Source organism: Oncorhynchus clarkii, chromosome 29 (assembly GCF_045791955.1).
Source record: "Oncorhynchus clarkii lewisi isolate Uvic-CL-2024 chromosome 29, UVic_Ocla_1.0, whole genome shotgun sequence".
NCBI lineage: Eukaryota > Metazoa > Chordata > Actinopteri > Salmoniformes > Salmonidae > Oncorhynchus > Oncorhynchus clarkii.
The window spans coordinates 5124573-5141448 of NC_092175.1; the positions used below are offsets into that span (position 1 = coordinate 5124573).

At 43.1% G+C, this 16876-nt stretch overlaps 1 protein-coding gene across 1 annotated transcript in view; it reads left to right on the forward strand.

Moving 5' to 3' along the window:
• Positions 1–290: 290 nt before the first annotated feature.
• LOC139388089 (endothelin-converting enzyme 2-like) overlaps positions 291–16876 on the forward strand; it is a 44334-nt gene continuing 27748 nt past the window's right edge. Inside the window, exons 1-4 of the mRNA XM_071134647.1 lie at positions 291–417; positions 1785–2000; positions 4909–5033; positions 9062–9208. Of these exons, the coding sequence (XP_070990748.1) occupies positions 336–417; positions 1785–2000; positions 4909–5033; positions 9062–9208 (570 nt within the window). The 5' untranslated portion in view covers positions 291–335. The remainder of the gene's footprint in view (positions 418–1784; positions 2001–4908; positions 5034–9061; positions 9209–16876) is intronic.

A 16876-nucleotide genomic window follows, 5' to 3' on the forward strand; every position in this document is an offset into this window, starting at 1 on the left:
AACATAACAAAATGTGTAGAAAGTCAAGGGATGTGAATACTTTCTGAATGCACTGCATACCTGCATATATTTCAGAAGGGGATACAGGCCGGTAGGAGAAACAGTGGGAAGAGTGGATGCAGGGATTGAACCCTGGTCTCCGATGGGGAGATCTGTATATGTGATGTGTCATAAAGGTTCAAATCCACCACGGTTCTGCACGAATGGAGGCCCTCTTCACTGTTTCTGTGGCGTTTGTGATGTCATCCCATCCACTATTCTTTCTTTGACTCGTGTTTCCACAGGTTGGCTTCCAGAAGGGTGGCATCCAGCTTCTCAGTTCCCTGGGCAAGAGGATGGTGCTGGCTGGCGTGCTGCTTTCCTCTGCCCTCGCCCTGTTCGGATGTACCTTCACTCTAGGCATGCGCTACAACAAAGGTGAGAGGCCTGTGGTTACACGCATGCATGCATTCAGTTGACCATGAATTGTTCCTAGCTAGACTCAGTAACATTGGTCTCAGTGAAGGGGCAGTAAATTGGTTTAGGAACTATCTTTCTGACAGAACACAATGTGTATATAGTGACAATCACAAGTCTAGCTTTCTTGAGATTAATATAGGTGTGCATCAGGGTTCAATTTTAGCTCCTGTGTTGTTCTCAATTTTTATTAATGATTTGGGAAATGGGATGCAACCAGCAAAGTTACATCTATATGCAGATGATACAGTCATATATTCATGTGCTCCTTCTTTGGTTCAGGCTGTTGAAGAGATCCAGACTGCTTTTCAGTCACTGCAGGCCTCCCTTCATGGTCTCACACTGGCCTTGAATGTACATAAAACTAAATTCATGACCTTTTAAGAGAGCTAGAACTCTGCCATAGAACATTAGCATTGTCACATCTGGTGGCTTATCCATTGAAAAAGTGTCATCCTACAAATACCTAGGTATTTGGTTGGATGACAAGTTGTCCTTTAAAGTTCATGGGGATAATCTTGTGACAACTTAAATTGAGATTGGGTTTTTATTTTTGTAATAAGGCTTGCTTTCTGCTTATGGCTTGAAAAAAGCTTGTTCAGACACTTTTCTCTCTGTAATTGATTATGGTGACTTGTTGTATATCAATGAAACCTCCTCCGTCTTACAGAGACAGGACTCTGTTTATCATGCATCCTTGCGCTTTATTACAAATGTCAAGTCACTCACCCACAATTGCACATTGTACCAAATGGTAGGTTGGACCTCACTTTATATGTGCAGAAATATACATTTTGTATGTGTTCATTTACAAAGCCCTTTTGGGTAAACTCCCTCTTTACCTCTGTAGTCTGGTCTCCTTCACCACCAGCAGTTACCATACCAGGTCTGCTAGGTGGTTGCTACTTAAAGTCCCCAGGACATTCACAGTATTAGGCAAGACTGCCTTCTCTTCTTGTGCACCAGAGGCATGGAATAGTCTACAACCCATGCTTCATCTAGACGTTAGTGCCACTGAATGAATTTAAAATATTGATGGGAGACTCTGTTACAGACGAGTGTAAATGCTTTTTTTTAGGCTGGATCATGTTGTTGTATTGTTGTATGTTTTGATTATGTAATGTATTGATTGTTGTTGCCTTGGCCAGGTCTCCCTTGAAAAAGAGACTCTGGGTCTCAATGGGCTTTTTCCTGGTTAAACAAAATACAAATATAATGGGATCATACAAAAGTCTTGTGACAATCCATTATAACCACACCATTAAGCATTATATTCGCAGGCTTTAAGTAGAGCGTTACAGAATGCTGTTTTTCTACCTTCACACAAGACCAAGCACAGAGCCCGTGTCTGACCAAGGCCTGTTTCACGGTGGCCAGTAAGATCGTAGAGGGCCTGGACCGCAGCGCTGACCCCTGCCAGGACTTCTACCAGTACGCCTGCGGGGGTTGGGTCCGCAAGAACCCTCTCCCCGACGGACGCTCTGGTTGGAGCACCTTCAACAGCGTCTGGGACCAGAACCAGGCTGTCCTCAAACACCTGCTGGGTGAGTTGGAACCAAAGACATGTACACGCACACACGCAAGCATACACATTAAATGTTATTTGCAGAATGTGTAGGTAGACCTTACCCTGAAATGCTCACTTACAAGCCCTTAACCAACAATGCACTTTTAAGAAAATATTTACTAAATATACTAAAGTAAACAACTTATTTGTTTAACTATTTAGGTGGGGGTGTTAATTGAAATAGTCAGAGTGGCCATTTGATACATTTTTCAGTGTTAGCAGTTGATGTTAACACAGACCACAAAGCAAATCAGGGGGAGGAAATAGGTTTATTCATAGAGAACAAATCATGAGGGGAGGTAAATGTTCATGCTCCCCTGTCCTCAGTGATTCTCTCTCCACGGAACAAAGGGACAGGATCTAGTTTTATAACCCAACCCTAGCCTGTGGTTAACCAATTTAGAATTCCTTGAAATAAAACTGGGCCAATGGCCAAATAACAAGTATCCTATTTCAGGTTCAATGTATAAACAACGGACTGAAATTCTCTGACCCATTGATATGACAGAAAAACCACTATTTCCATTGATTGTTAGTTCTCTATTGACCTCTCATCCTCTGCACTGTGTATTTAATAAAGAAATATTCTTACAGCAGTTTCATGTCTTGAGGGTAGAAGCTGGAGCCTTTTGGACCTAGACTTGGCGTTCCGGTACCACTTGCTGTGCGGTAGCAGAGAAAACAGTCTGACTTGGGTGACTGGAGTCTCTGACAATTTTATGGGCTTTCCTCTGACACTGCCTATTATATATGTCCTGGATGGTAGGAAGCTTGGACCCAGTGATGTACTGAGCCGTTCGCACTACCCTCTGTAGCGCCTTACGGTCAGATGCCGAGCAGTTGCCACATCAGGTGCAGTGATGCAACTGGTCAGGATGCTCTCGATATTGCAGCTGTAGTACTGTTGAGGATCTGAGGACCCATGCCAAATCTTTTCACTTTCCTGAGGGGGAAAAGGCGTTGTCGTGCCCTCTTCACGACTTTCTTGGTGTGTTTGGACCATGATAGTTTGATGTGGACACCAAGGAACTTAACTCTCGAAACATGCACGCACACACACGCGTACACACAGGCATGCATACTGTCAACATTCTGTAAACATAGACACTTGTCATATACCATTTCTCCTGCTTTTCTTGCTACCCAGTCTCCAAATAAAACACCAACCCATGGCTTGACTGCAGTGACAGAATTACGCCATAGCTTGACGTTTTAATTACGCCATGAGGTGCCGTGTCTTAGCTGTCATTCAAACTCTGCAAAAGGGAATTTTAAAACGTAAGTTTAGCCATTACTCCCGAATGCTCAGGGTTTGAGAAAGGCGTAAAGCAGTTTTGATGCACCTGTACTGATCTCGCCTTCTGGATGATAGCGAGGTGAACAGGCAGTGGCTCGGGTGGTTGACGATATTTCTGACCTTCCTGTGAAATCGTGGGGTGTAGGTGTCCTGGAGGGCAGGTATTTTGCTCCCGGTGATGCGTTGGGCAGACCGCACCACCCTCTGGAGAGCCCTGCGGTTGTGGGCGGTGCAGTTGCCGTACCAGGCGGTGATACAGTCCGACAGGATGCTCTCAATTGTGCATCTGTAAAAGTTTGAGGGCGTTAGGGGCCAAGATGGATTTCTTCAGCCTCCTGCGGTTAAAGAGGTCGCTGTTGAGCCTTCACCACACTGTCTGTGTGGGTGGACCATTTCAGATTTTCAGATTTTCATTCAGCCACAATAGTATTAGTGTTTTGGTGCTGATGTTGGGCAATTAGGCCTGGTTCGCAGTTGATGTTCCAATTTCATCCCAAAGGTGTTCGATGGAGTTGAGGTCAGGGCTCTGTGCAGGCCAGTCAAGTTCTTCCACACCGATCTCGACAAACCATTTCTGTATGGACCTCGCTTTGTGCACAGGAAAAGGCCTTCCCCAAACTGTTACCACCAAGTTGGAAGCACAGAATCGTTTAGACTGTCATTGTACTGTATGCTGTTGTGTTAACCATGAAAAACGGCCCCAGACCCTTTATTCCTCCTCCGCCAAACTTTACAGTTGGCACTATGCATTGGGGAAGGTAGTGTTCTCCTGGCATCTGCCAAACCCAGATTAGTCTGTCGGACTGCCAGATGGTGAAGTGTGATTCATCACTTCCACTGCTCCAGAGTCCAATGACGGTGAGCTTTACACTTCTCCAGCCGACACTTGGCATTGTGCATGGTGATCTTAGGCTTGTGTGTGGCTGCTTGTGTGCAGCTGCCATGGAAACCCCTTTCATGAAGCTCCCGACGAGTGTTCTTGTGCTGACGTTGCTTGGCTGTGTGCTCGATTTTTAATACACCTGTCAGCAACAAGCAAGAATCCACTAAATTGAAGGGGTGTCCACATACTTTTGTATATAGTGTGTGTGTATATATGCATCAGCCTACTAATTATACAGATAGGCCGTATTAAAATCAAATTCTCTAGCCTATAGCTTACTTGTAACTTTATAGGCCACATGCTGCACCAGAATCACATGTTCTCTTAGCTTTAGCATGGTTTGAATGAGGTGTGTAATTTACCCATTTACTGTAGCTAGCTACATCTATGGGCTTTTGTATTTCTGTCGTGTGTAATGCGCAGTAGCCTACTGGCTCTATCTGATTCAGTGTGGTTAGGTTAAATGCGGAAGACACATTTCAGTTGCATACATTGTTGGACAACTGACTAGGTATCTCCCTTTCCTTTATATCATATATGTCTTGAATAAAGACACAATCATTTGGGCTTTGATTACAAAATGTATTTTTAATGTAGGGCTCAATGTATTTAATGTATGGCTCATCAGGCTCGGGTAGCATCAGTTTCGAATTTTCGGTCATCGCTCCTAATCAAAACCTACTCCTCTTTTCTCTCCTCCTTCAGAGAACGTCACTTTCAACTCCAGCAGCGCGGCGGAGAGGAAGACGCAGTTCTACTATCTGTCCTGTCTCAATGAGCAGCACATTGAGGAGCTGGGAGCCACGCCCCTTATTGACCTCATCACAAAGGTCAGTTTTGCTTCAGACCCCGCCCCCTTCACACGTGCACGCAAATACACTCGGTTACGTCCTAATGATCTCCGCTTTCTGCCAAAGTGTGTACCCTTCACGGATTTGAAAGGAAATGGTAAATAGAAACTCCCTCTTTTATGCCTACACCAATCCAGTGCACACTTCATGAGAAAGGAGATATTCTTGGGAGACAACCACGCACTCCATGACTCAATGTCATTAACACATTATGCTCGTGACCACATGGGTTTGAATCTAGGAGTCCCTCCTACTTTGTCACAAACCCTCTTATTGCATCCCTTCTATACCAGGGGTGGGCAATTCCAGTCCTCGAGGGCCTGATTGGTGTCACAGTTTTGACCCAGCGCCAGCTAACACACCTAACTCCAATATTCACCTGATCTTCACTTTAGAATGCCATTTGATTAATCAGCTGTGTTTGTTAGGGATGGAGAAAAAGTGGCCACCAATCAGGCCCTCGGACTGGAGTTGCCCACCCATGATGTTAGCTTAGCTGACACCCATCTCTTTTCGAAACAATATTTAATTTCTCCCTTATGCTCACCAGAGATGTCATACATTGTAAACAAGTCTAGCTGTTAGATCGGTAACTTTTATGTTTGCTTTGTCAGTGTAACCTGGTATTTAGACTGGTTTATGGAATGAGTAGCTGTGGATGTGTTCCGTGTTATGTTTGGATTAGAGGTCGACCGATTATGATTTTTCAACGCCGATACCGATTATTGGAGGACCAAAAAAAGCCGATACCAATTAATCGGCCGATTTTTGTAATTTTTTTTAAACATTTTATTTATTTGTAATAATGACAATTACAACAATACTGAATGAACACTTATTTTAACTTAATAAAATACATCAAAATCAATTTTAGCCTCAAATAAATAATGAAACATGTTTAATTTGGTTTATATAATGCAAAAACAAAGTAAAAGAAGAAAGTAAAAGTGCAATATGTGCCATGTAAGAAAGCTAACGTTTCAGTTCCTTGCTCAGAACATGAGAACATATGAAAGCTGGTGGTTCCTTTTAACGTGAGTCTTCAATATTCCCAGGTTTTAGGTTATAGTTATTATAGGACTATTTCTCTCTATACCATTAGTATTTCATATACCTTTGACTATTGGATGTTCTTATAGGCACTTTAGTATTGCCAGTGTAACAGTATAGCTTCCGTCCCTCTCCTCACTCCTACCTGGGCTCGAACCAGGAACACAATGACAACAGCCACCCTCGAAGCATTGTTACCCATGCAGAGCAAGGGGAACATCTACTCCAAGTCTCAGAGCGAGTGATGTTTGAAACGCTATTACCAAGCACCCCGCTAACTAGCTAGCCATTTCACATTGGTTACACCAGCCTAATCTCGGGAGTTGATAGGCTTGAAGTCATAAACGGCGCAATGCTAGAAGCATTGCGAAGAGCTGCTGGCAAAACGCACGAAAGTGCTGTTTGAATGAATGCTTACGAGCCTGCTAGTGCCTACCATCGCTCAGTCAGACTGCTCTATCAAATCTTAGACTTAATTCTAACATAATAACACACAGAAATACGAGCCTTAGGTCATTAATGGGCGGCAGGGTAGCCTAGTGGTTAGAGCGTTGGACTAGTAACCGGAAGGTTGCAAGTTCAAACCCCCAAGCTGACAAGGTACAAATCTGTCGTTCTGCCCCTGAACAGGCAGTTAACCCACTGTTCCTAGGCTGTCATTGAAAATAAGAATTTGTTCTTAACTGACTTGCCTGGTTAAATAAAGGTAAAATTAAAAAAATTTATATGGTCGAATCCGGAAACTATCATCTCAAACAAAACATTTAGTCTTTCAGTGAAATACGAAACCGTTCCGTGTTTTATCTAACGGTGGCATCCATAAGTCTAAATATTCCTGTTAGATTGCACAACCTTCAATGTTATGTCATAATAACTGGCAAATTAGTTCGCAACGAGCCAGGCGGCCCAAACTGTTGCATATACCCTGACTCTGGTTGCAATGAACGCAAGAGAAGTGACACAATTTCACCTGGCTAATATTGCCTGCTAACCTGAATTTCTTTTAACTAAATATACAGTTTTAAAATATACATACTTCTGTGTATTGATTTTAAGAAAGGCGTTGATGTTTATGGTTAGGTACAGTCGTGCAACAATTGTGCTTTTTTCGCAAATGCGCTTTTGTTAGATCATCCCCTGTTTGGCGAAGTTGGCTGTCTTTGTTCAGAAGAAATTCTAATATTGGACTGCACCCCAACATTTTAAAATCCAAATAAGGAGGATGAAGTTGGGCACAAGACATGGGAACATGATAGCTTTGAAGTTGTATTTAGAACATTGTGAATACAAGTCATATCAGAGATGATGCCTGCTTATTCATGTAACACACTAAAACATTGTTATACTAGCATACATAGCATAGCATATGAATGGGATTATGCTGTTGCTACAGTAATTACTACTGGTAGAACTAACAACTGAGGGAATAGGACTACCTATGTAAAATGCATGAAAAATGAGTAAAAAATGGATAAAATGCAAGACCTAAAACTATTGATGCAGATAATTAAGTACTTTGAACCTTTTGGCTTTCCGTAATGCAGTACCATTACCGAATTGCAGTGATCAGCACAATATCCTTGCTCTTGTCATCAAGAAACATTGACACTTTGTATCGACACAGTCAAAGAACATGGCGAAACCCGCAGCCGCCAAACATTGCAACATAAAGCACATGCACAACCCAGGCGAGTTTCAAACACCACTGTGGAACAGAAGCAAACAATTAGAACTAGCAGAACACAGACATGCATGCTACAGCATTAGCATATCACCAAGAACACCAGCTCCTAGCAGCTCCTAACGAGCACCCAACAGCAGTGGAGGCAGCAGAGAATAAGTGAGGAAGACTGATCAGCTAAATATAGACGACCATATTAAGGCAGGAGTGTTTGTAGAATATGATTGGTGCGACGTCAGCTGATGCATCGCTGAAGCCAGTACTCGGGATCCCTGTATGAACTAGCTCTGCACTTGATTTACAGGCAAAGCCATGTATTTAGAGTTGGGCCCGTGTGGTTTCTGCATTACAATATGATGCATTTTACAGTACATAACACTTCAATGTTCTATGGCAGCCACGTTAGCTCCCCATTAACATTACATGGGGAATAGTTAAACAGTGCAATGTAACCGAATGTCTAGAATTAGAACAATATTCAAAAAGTTACACTAAATATATGGCTCTGGTTACAGGTACTAATAGTTACTGGCTACCTGGTTTATTGGTGAAAGGAGTAGATTGTGTAGTTTATCCTTGATCATTCAATTCCGTTGCAGAAGAGGGAGGAGGAGAGTGGATGGTCCTCTCTTGTCGTAGCTAGCTGTGCTCTGTAGCGATTAGCGAAGCTACCATGACCCTGGCTTTTTTGTTTTGTTTACTCATGAAGTGTGGGCTGTGCCATAGACTGTATGGGCTGTGCACACAGAGGAAGGTGGAGATGTGCATGCCCGATTTTAATCAATATTTGTAAGTAGCCATATGTTGTTTGGAGGGTGGAACTAAACGAGCATTTCCACACTGGACAGGAATAGTGGCGGCAACTCCTTTATTGTGCGAATAATGGAAGCCATTAATCGGAAGACAATGCTCTGACTATACTGTAGAGAAATCAATGCTCCGAGGAGAATTTGTCCCTAGGTACAGCTCAGTGGAGGCTGGTGGGAGGGAGCTATAGGAGGACAGGATCATTGTAATAGCTGGAATGGAATAAATGGAACGGAGTCAAACGATGTTCCCATATGTTTGATGTATTTTGATCCCGTTCCATTTATTCTAGTCCAGACATTACAATGAGCCCATCCTCCTATAGCTCCTCCCACCAGCCTCCACTGGTACAGATCTAGGAATCGGTTCCCCTCGCCTTAGTGGGGGAAAATGCAAAACTGACCAAAGGTAATAGATTTATCTGTGCCTCTGAACTGGTTGTCCCTCTGTTTGGTCTGTGTGTGTTCAGACAGGGGGCTGGAGCATCACTGGGCCCTGGGAGAAGGACAACTTCATGGAGGTGCTGAAGACCGTGTCGGGCCCCTACCGCGCCCAGCCCTTCTTCACAGTCAGAGTCCGTGTGGACCCCAAGAATTCCAATAGCAACGTCATCCAGGTCAGTTGCTCTTGCTTTGGGTCTATTTTAAATGAAAAGACATGGGCTAGCACACACACACACACAAACACATAGGCATGCATGCGTAAGGCTGTTACAATGACCGTATTACTGCCACACCGGCAGTCACAAGTCATAACTATAGTCAAATTCCAAATAGGCTTCTCCAAGCTCTGATGCTGCTGGTGGTCATTAGTAGCTTACCAAACTTGCATTCTATTGTAGCTCTAATCAGTCTGACATCAATGAAAATCTCATCGAAAATCACTTCATGACCTCATGTTACGCTACATTTCTATTGGCTATGCAATTGCCTGAGAAAACAGAGTGATGGCCTTTTAAAAGGAGGATCCCATCAGCCTTCTATAGGCTAGGCCTACTATATTTATTTCTCATCTTTCCTAATATTAAGCACATTGTTTATTTTTACAACAGGAGTGTAGCCTATCTGGCTGGCATGAAAATGAACCATGGGGAAAGCATCCTCCATTTGTATTTTTTCCCCCTCTCCCTGTTTCGAGACAGGTGCATTCTAAATCAAAACAAATTTCAGACATATATGTTATTTAGTAAATGTAAAGACCAGATTAAATCAAGAATAGTCTGATGGGTGACAATATTATCCCATCTCCTATTTTATTTTACCTTTATTTAACAAGGCAAATCAGTTAAGAACAAATTCTTATTTTCAATGACGGCCTAGGAACAGTGGGTTAACTGCCTTGTTCAGGGGCAGAACGACAGATTTGTACCTTGTCAGCTTGGGGATTTGAACTTGCAACCTTTCGGTTACTAGTCCAACGTTCTAACCACTAGGCTACCCCGCCGCCCCTATGAATATATTATCTCTTGTGAATGATGCCCAGCTTTAAGGCAAGAAAATTACTTTTTTTTGTGACTTTTTCAGATCATAGTCGCACACCTCATGGAGCCAACCAATAGGCCTATATGTTTCTATATGGTTTGTATCACAACTGACGTGGCCAAATAACTTCTTAAAATGAAGCACATTAATCCACTTTACAACAGGTGTAGAGCCTACCTGGCCTACATATGCAGTGCGTGAGTTTCAAGTTTGAGGAAGATAATTTTCACCATAAAAATACACCTTTATAATAAAAGCATAACATGCATAATCGCATCTGTGGTCACTTTTGAGAATGGTGTTGTCCTGCTAATGGAACATTTGCGCTTATAGCATGTGTGCATTGCTGCGCTTCTAATTTGAAGAAATGGCCTAATCGTTTAGCTTAATGTCGATAAACTTTCTGATCTGTTGCGTCACTCATTACTTTAAAATGTTTTTTTTTTATATGCTAATGGTTGTATTAATTTGGGATCTATTGCATCCCACAACTGTCCCAGACTGTTTGGAATATTTATTTCACGCACAGAATAGGTCAACCTTTGTACTATGGGGGATAGTAGATTGACATATGCTTTTGCTGTTCGTTTGGCCTGCTCATCTTGTTGGCTGACATGAAGTAAATGTGTACAGTTCTTCCAATATCTTCAATATGCACCTTGAAATTGGTTTTAAGGGCACGCGCAGTTGCATCCCCGGTGTATTGGTCTTCACTTGTAGCCTGTTAGAAAGACCTGTCATATGATGGAGAGCAATATGAGTGAGAGGTGCTTCGGAGCGCCCAGCCGGGAGAAGGGAATTATCATTATTATATTCAGCCCAAGGGCACAATGGCCACTTTCCCGCAAAAGGCATGGATTTTTTTAGTGGGCATTGCAGCCACATAAAGGGGATGCCGCTGGGAAATGTGATTATTATCAAGTGCTTTTAAATTTGTGAATGAGAGTGATAAAGTGTGACAGCCTTTGAAAAAACAAAGCAGAGCTCATGCCTTTCATGCGACTTTCTTCAAATCATAATTAGTCGGATCATGCAGCCTTATAATGTATTAAAAATCAGAACATATACTCTGTTGGAATTGCAGCTAAAGTTACATTGTTATAGACCTACATCCATCCTGCCCTACCTTTCTAAAATCTTCAAAAGCCAAGTTAACAGATCACCGACCATTTTGAATCCCACCGTTACCTTTTCCACTATGCAATCTGGTTTCGGAGCTGGTCATGGGTGCACCTCAACCATTCTCAAGGTCCTAAATGATTTCATAACCGCCATCGATAAAAGAAAGTACTGTGCAGCCGTCTTCATCAACTTGGCCAAGGCTTTTGACTCCGTCAATCACTGCATTCTTATCGGCAGACTCAAATGACTGCCTCGCCTGGTTCACCAACTACTTCTCAGATAGAGTTCAGTGTGTCAAATCGGAGAGCCTGTTGTCCGGACCTCTGGCAGTCTCTATGGGGGTGCCGCAGGGTTCAATTCTCGGTCCGGCTCTTTTCTCTGTATAGATCAATGATGTTGATGTTGCTCTTGCTGCTGGTGATTCTCTGATCCACCTCTATGCAGACGACGCCATTCTATATACATCTGGCCGTTCTTTGGAGACTGTGTTAACAAACCTCCGAACGGGCTTTAATGCCATACAACACTTCTTCCTTGGCCTCCAAATGCTTTAAAAAGCTAGTAAAACTGAATGTATGCTTTTCAACCGCTCGATGCCCGCACCCGACTGCCCGAGTAGCATCACTACTCTGGACGGTTCTGACTTAGAATATGTGGACAACTACAAATACCTAGGTGTCTGGTTAGACTGTAAACTCTCCTTCGACTTACATTAAGCATCTCCAGTCCAAAATGAAATCTAGAATCAGCTTCCTATTTCGCAACAAAGCCTCCTTCACTCATGCTGCCAAACATACCCTCGTAAAACTGACTATCCTACCGATCATTGACTTCGGTGATGTCATTTACAAAATAGCCTCCAACACTCTACTCAGCAAATTGGATGCAGTCTATCACAGTGCCATCTGTTTTGTCACCAAAGCTCCATATACTACCTGCCACTGCGACCTGTACGCTCTCGTTGGCTGTGCCTCGCTGGCTCCGGGTCATCTATAAGTCTTTGCTAGGTAAAGCCCTGCCTTATCTCAGCTCACTGGTCACCATGGCAACACCCACCCGTAGCACGCGCTTCAGCAAGTATATCTCGCTGGTCATCCCCAAAGCCAACACTTCCATTGGTCGCCTTTCCTTCCAGTTCTCTGCTGCCTATGACTGGAACGAAATGCAAAAATCACTGAAGCTGGAGACTTATAACTAACTTTAAGCATCAGCTGTCTGAGCTGCTTACCGATCACTGTACCTGTACACAGCCAATCTGTAAATAGCACTACCCAACTACCTCATCCCCATATTGTTATTTATCTTCTTGCTCTTATGCACCCCAGTATCTTTACTTGCACATCATCATCTGCAAATCTATCACTCCAGTGTTAATGCTAAATTGTAATTATTTCACCTCTATGGCGTGTTTATTGACTTCCTAATCTTCTACATTTGCACACGCTATACATAGATTTTTCTATTGTGTTATTGACTCTACGTTTGTTTGTAACTCTGTTGTTTTTGTTGCACTGGTTTGCTTTATCTTGGCCAGGTCGCAGTCTAAATGAGAACTTGTTCTCAACTGGCTTACCTGGTTAAATAAAGGTGAAATTAAGTAAAAAAGTGATTTGTGTTGAACGATTTGTTAATCGCTCAACACAGAATAGCCACATGTGCGCACTCCCTCATAATTTTTGAGAAAATACCCTTTTTATGTTATTCAGCTATGTTCAATTATATTCTTCATACTATAAAATTCTAAGCAAATCTTGCCAGCTACATGAACTCGTGTAGCCCACAGCCAGATCAGGGCCTAACATAAGGACAACTCAGAGTATGCTGTTCTGTTCTTCTGAAATAGACTACATTTTGTTTATATCATGTTTCTTTAGACCTGTCTAAAATAAATATATAATGGATTTATTGTGATTGAGCAGGCTATATTATATAGATTTATGAGACTTTGAAATGTAGATGTTCCAAAGTCCTGCATTAGTGACTTGTAGGCTGTGTGTGGAAGCCAGAAGATGCTGAATGTGTTTGTTCATTAATGGTCAATTACCTTGAGACCGGAAGTTAATTGCTTGACGGTCACCGGCTGCAGACGCGGTTATCTGAGCTAGCCACCTGTAAGCCTATATGTATGTGTACTTGATTTACTCTCTGGGCCCGCGGGGTGTGGCACATGTTTCCAGGCTATACAGTGTGGGTCCATACTTGCAAACTTGTGCTTAGACTGGAGGTTTAGACCTTTGGTCTAAAGTGGCTAGCTCCTAGGTTTTCTCATAGGAAATCCTGGCACAAATAGCCACCCTGCTACCACGAGTCATTTTATGTCCAGTAACAAAATAACAAATCAACCTATCAGAGATGTTAAACGGTAGAGCCACCATTAAGTCACATTTAACAGGTCAACTTGGCCAACTTCAAGGTTGACTTTGTTACCCTTGGTCTGTAACAAGAGGGTAAGTGTGCCAATATACATGTAGCTGCCAAAATAAAGGAACTCTTTTTTTTATAAAGCCCTTCTTACATCAGCTGATGTTACAAAGTGCTGTACAGAAACCCAGCCTAAAACCCCAAACAGCAAGCAATGCAGGTGTAGAAGCACGGTGGCTAGGAAAAAGTTCCTAGAAAGCCCGGAACCTAGGAAGAATCCAAGAGAGGAACCAGGCTCTGAGGGGTGGCCAGTCTTCTTCTGTCTGTGCTGGGTGGAGATTAACAGATCATGGCCAAAATGTTCAAATGTTCATAGATGACCAGCAGGGTCAAATAATAATAATCACAGTGGTTGTAGAGGGTGCAACAGGTCAGCATCTCCAGAAGTAAATGTCAGTTGGCTTTTCATAGCTGATCATTCAGAGTATCTCTACAGATCCTGCTGTCTCTAGAGAGTTGAAAACAGCAGGTCTGGGACAGGTAGCACGTCCGGTGAACATGTCAGGGTTCCATAGTCGCAGGCAGAACAGTAGCACGACCAGGTGGACTGGGGACAGCAAGGAGTCATCAGGCCAGGAGAGCGAGAGAGATTCACACAGGAGAAATACTCCAGATATAACAGACTGATCCTAGCCCCCCGACACAAACTACTGCAGCATAAATACTGGAGGCTGAGAGGGGAGGGGTCGGGAGACACTGTGGCCCCGTCTGACGATACCCCCGGACTGGGCCAAACAGGCACAATGTAACCCCACCCACGTTGCCAAAGCACAGCCCCTAGACCACTAGAGGGATATCTTCAACCACCAACTTATCATCCTGAGACAAGGCCGAGTATAGCCCACAAACATCTCCCCCATGGCACAAACCCAAGGGGGGGGGGGGGGGGGGGCGCCAAACCGGACAGGAAGATCATGTCAGTGACTCAACCCACTCAAGTGATGCACCCCTCCTAGGGCCGGCATGGAATTTCATGAATTTATCACTGCTGAAGTGAAAGCCATCCTTTCTTGGGGAATGCTGCTTTTTAGTTAGCTTGTGACAGTATCAAAAATACATTTTGGATTGTTCTTATTTTCCTCAATTAAGTTGAAAAAATAGGATGATCGAGCAGCAGTGAGGGCACTTCGCTACTGCACGTTACTGTCTTTCCAAGCTAGTCAGGAGACTTCCGTTCCAATTTTCTGGAAGCTTGCTTCAAAGCTCGGGTATTTTCTATATACCAGGGAGCTAGTTTCTTATGACAAATGTTTTTTTGTTTTTAGGGTTGCGGCTGCATCTAGGATATTACGTAAGGTTAAATTGAGTTCCTCAGTTAGGTGGTTAACTGATTTTTGTACTCTGATGTCCTTGGGTAGGTGGAGGGGGTCTGGAAGGGCATCTAGGAATCTTTGGGTTGTCTGAGAATTTATAGCATGGCTTTTTGATGATCCAGATTATTTGTTGCGATTGCAAAAGTAATGAAATGGTGGTCTGATAGTCCACGATTATGAGGAAAAACATTAAGATCCACAACATTTATTCCACGGGACAAAACTAGGTCCAGAGTATGACTGTGGCAGTGAGTAGTTCCAGAGACATATTGGACAAAACTCACCGAGTCGATTATGACTCCGAAAGCCTTTTGGAGTGGGTTTGTGGACTTTTCCATGTGAATATTAAAGTCACCAAAAATATGAATATTATCTGCCATGACTACAATGTCCGATAGGAACGCTGTATATGGCCCAGGAGGCCTGTAAACAGTAACTATAAAAAGTGATTGAATAGGCTGCATAGATTTCATGACTAGAAGCTCAAAAGATGAAAACGCAGTCGTTTTTGTGTGTAAATATACATTTGCTATCGTAAATGTTAGCAACACCTCCGCCTTTGCGGGATGCGCGGGGGGATATGGTCACTAGTGTGACCAGGAGGTGAGGCCTCATTTAACACAGTAAATTCATCAGGCTTAAGCCATGTTTCAGTTAGGCCAATCGCATCATGATCAGTTCATTGACTATAACTGCCTTGGAAGTGAGGGCTCTAACATTAAGTAGCCCTATTTTGAGATGTGAGAGATCACAATCTCTTTCAATAATGACAGGAATGGAGGAATTCTTTATTCCAGTGAGATAGCTAAGGCGAACACCGCCATGTTTAGTTTTGCCCAACCTAGAACGAGGCACAGACACGGTCTCAATGGGGATAGCTGAGCTGACTACACTGACTGTGCTAGTGGCAGACCTCTAAGCTGGCAGGCTTGCTATCTCATTGTGGAGCTAGGGGAGTTAGAGCCCTGTCTATGTTCGTAGATAAGATGAGAGCACCCCTCCAGCTGGGATGGAGTCCGTCACTCCTCAGCAGGCCAGGCTTGATCCTGTTTGTGGGTGAGTCCCAGAAAGAGAGCCAATTATTCACAAATTCTATCTTTTGGAAGCGGTAGAAAACAATTTTCAACCAGCGATTGAGTTGTGAGACTGCTGTAGAGCTCATCACTGCCCCTAACTGGGAGGGGGCCAGACACAATTACTCGATGCCGACACATATTTCTAGCTGATTTACACGCTGAATCTATGTTGCACTTGGTGACCTATGACCGTTTCTTCCTAACATTGTTGGTGCCAACGTGGATAAAAATATCCCTATACTCTTGCCCGTTTTAGCCAGCACCATCTTCAGATTAGCCTTAACGTCGGTAGCCCTGCCCCCTGGTAAACAGTGTATGATTGCTGGATGATTCATTTTAAGTCTAATACTGAGGGTAATGGTGTCGCCAGTGACTAGAGTTTTTTGAATTTGTCAGAGAACACTTATGGGATATTCTTGAGCGGTGCCTGAGACGGCATTCTCCACCACCTACAAAACACCAAGTTATGGAATTTCTCTTGTAAGAATGGTGTCGCGTCCCCCAATAGAGTTCCAGACACATGTAGAATCTATACCACGGCGCATTGAAGCTGTTCTGGCAGCTCTTGGTGGCCAAACGCTAGTGCTGAGCGATTAACCAACATTTTTGTTATTGTTCGGTTTTTAAACAACTAATTGACCGACATTTGTTTAAATTATTTAAATTTCATTTAATTCCTTTTTCTTCTGTGAGCTCAATGCACATTTTCTTGCTGTAGTTTCTCCATAGATAAATCAGGTCAAGCCTGAACTGTGCGATGTAGTAGGAATTTGTAGTTTCCAACAGGCCAATATTCTACATAGTTTAAATGTGGTAATTAACAACAATGACCATAATCTATTGCGTGTCTAATTGTCTGGAGACGGAGAGA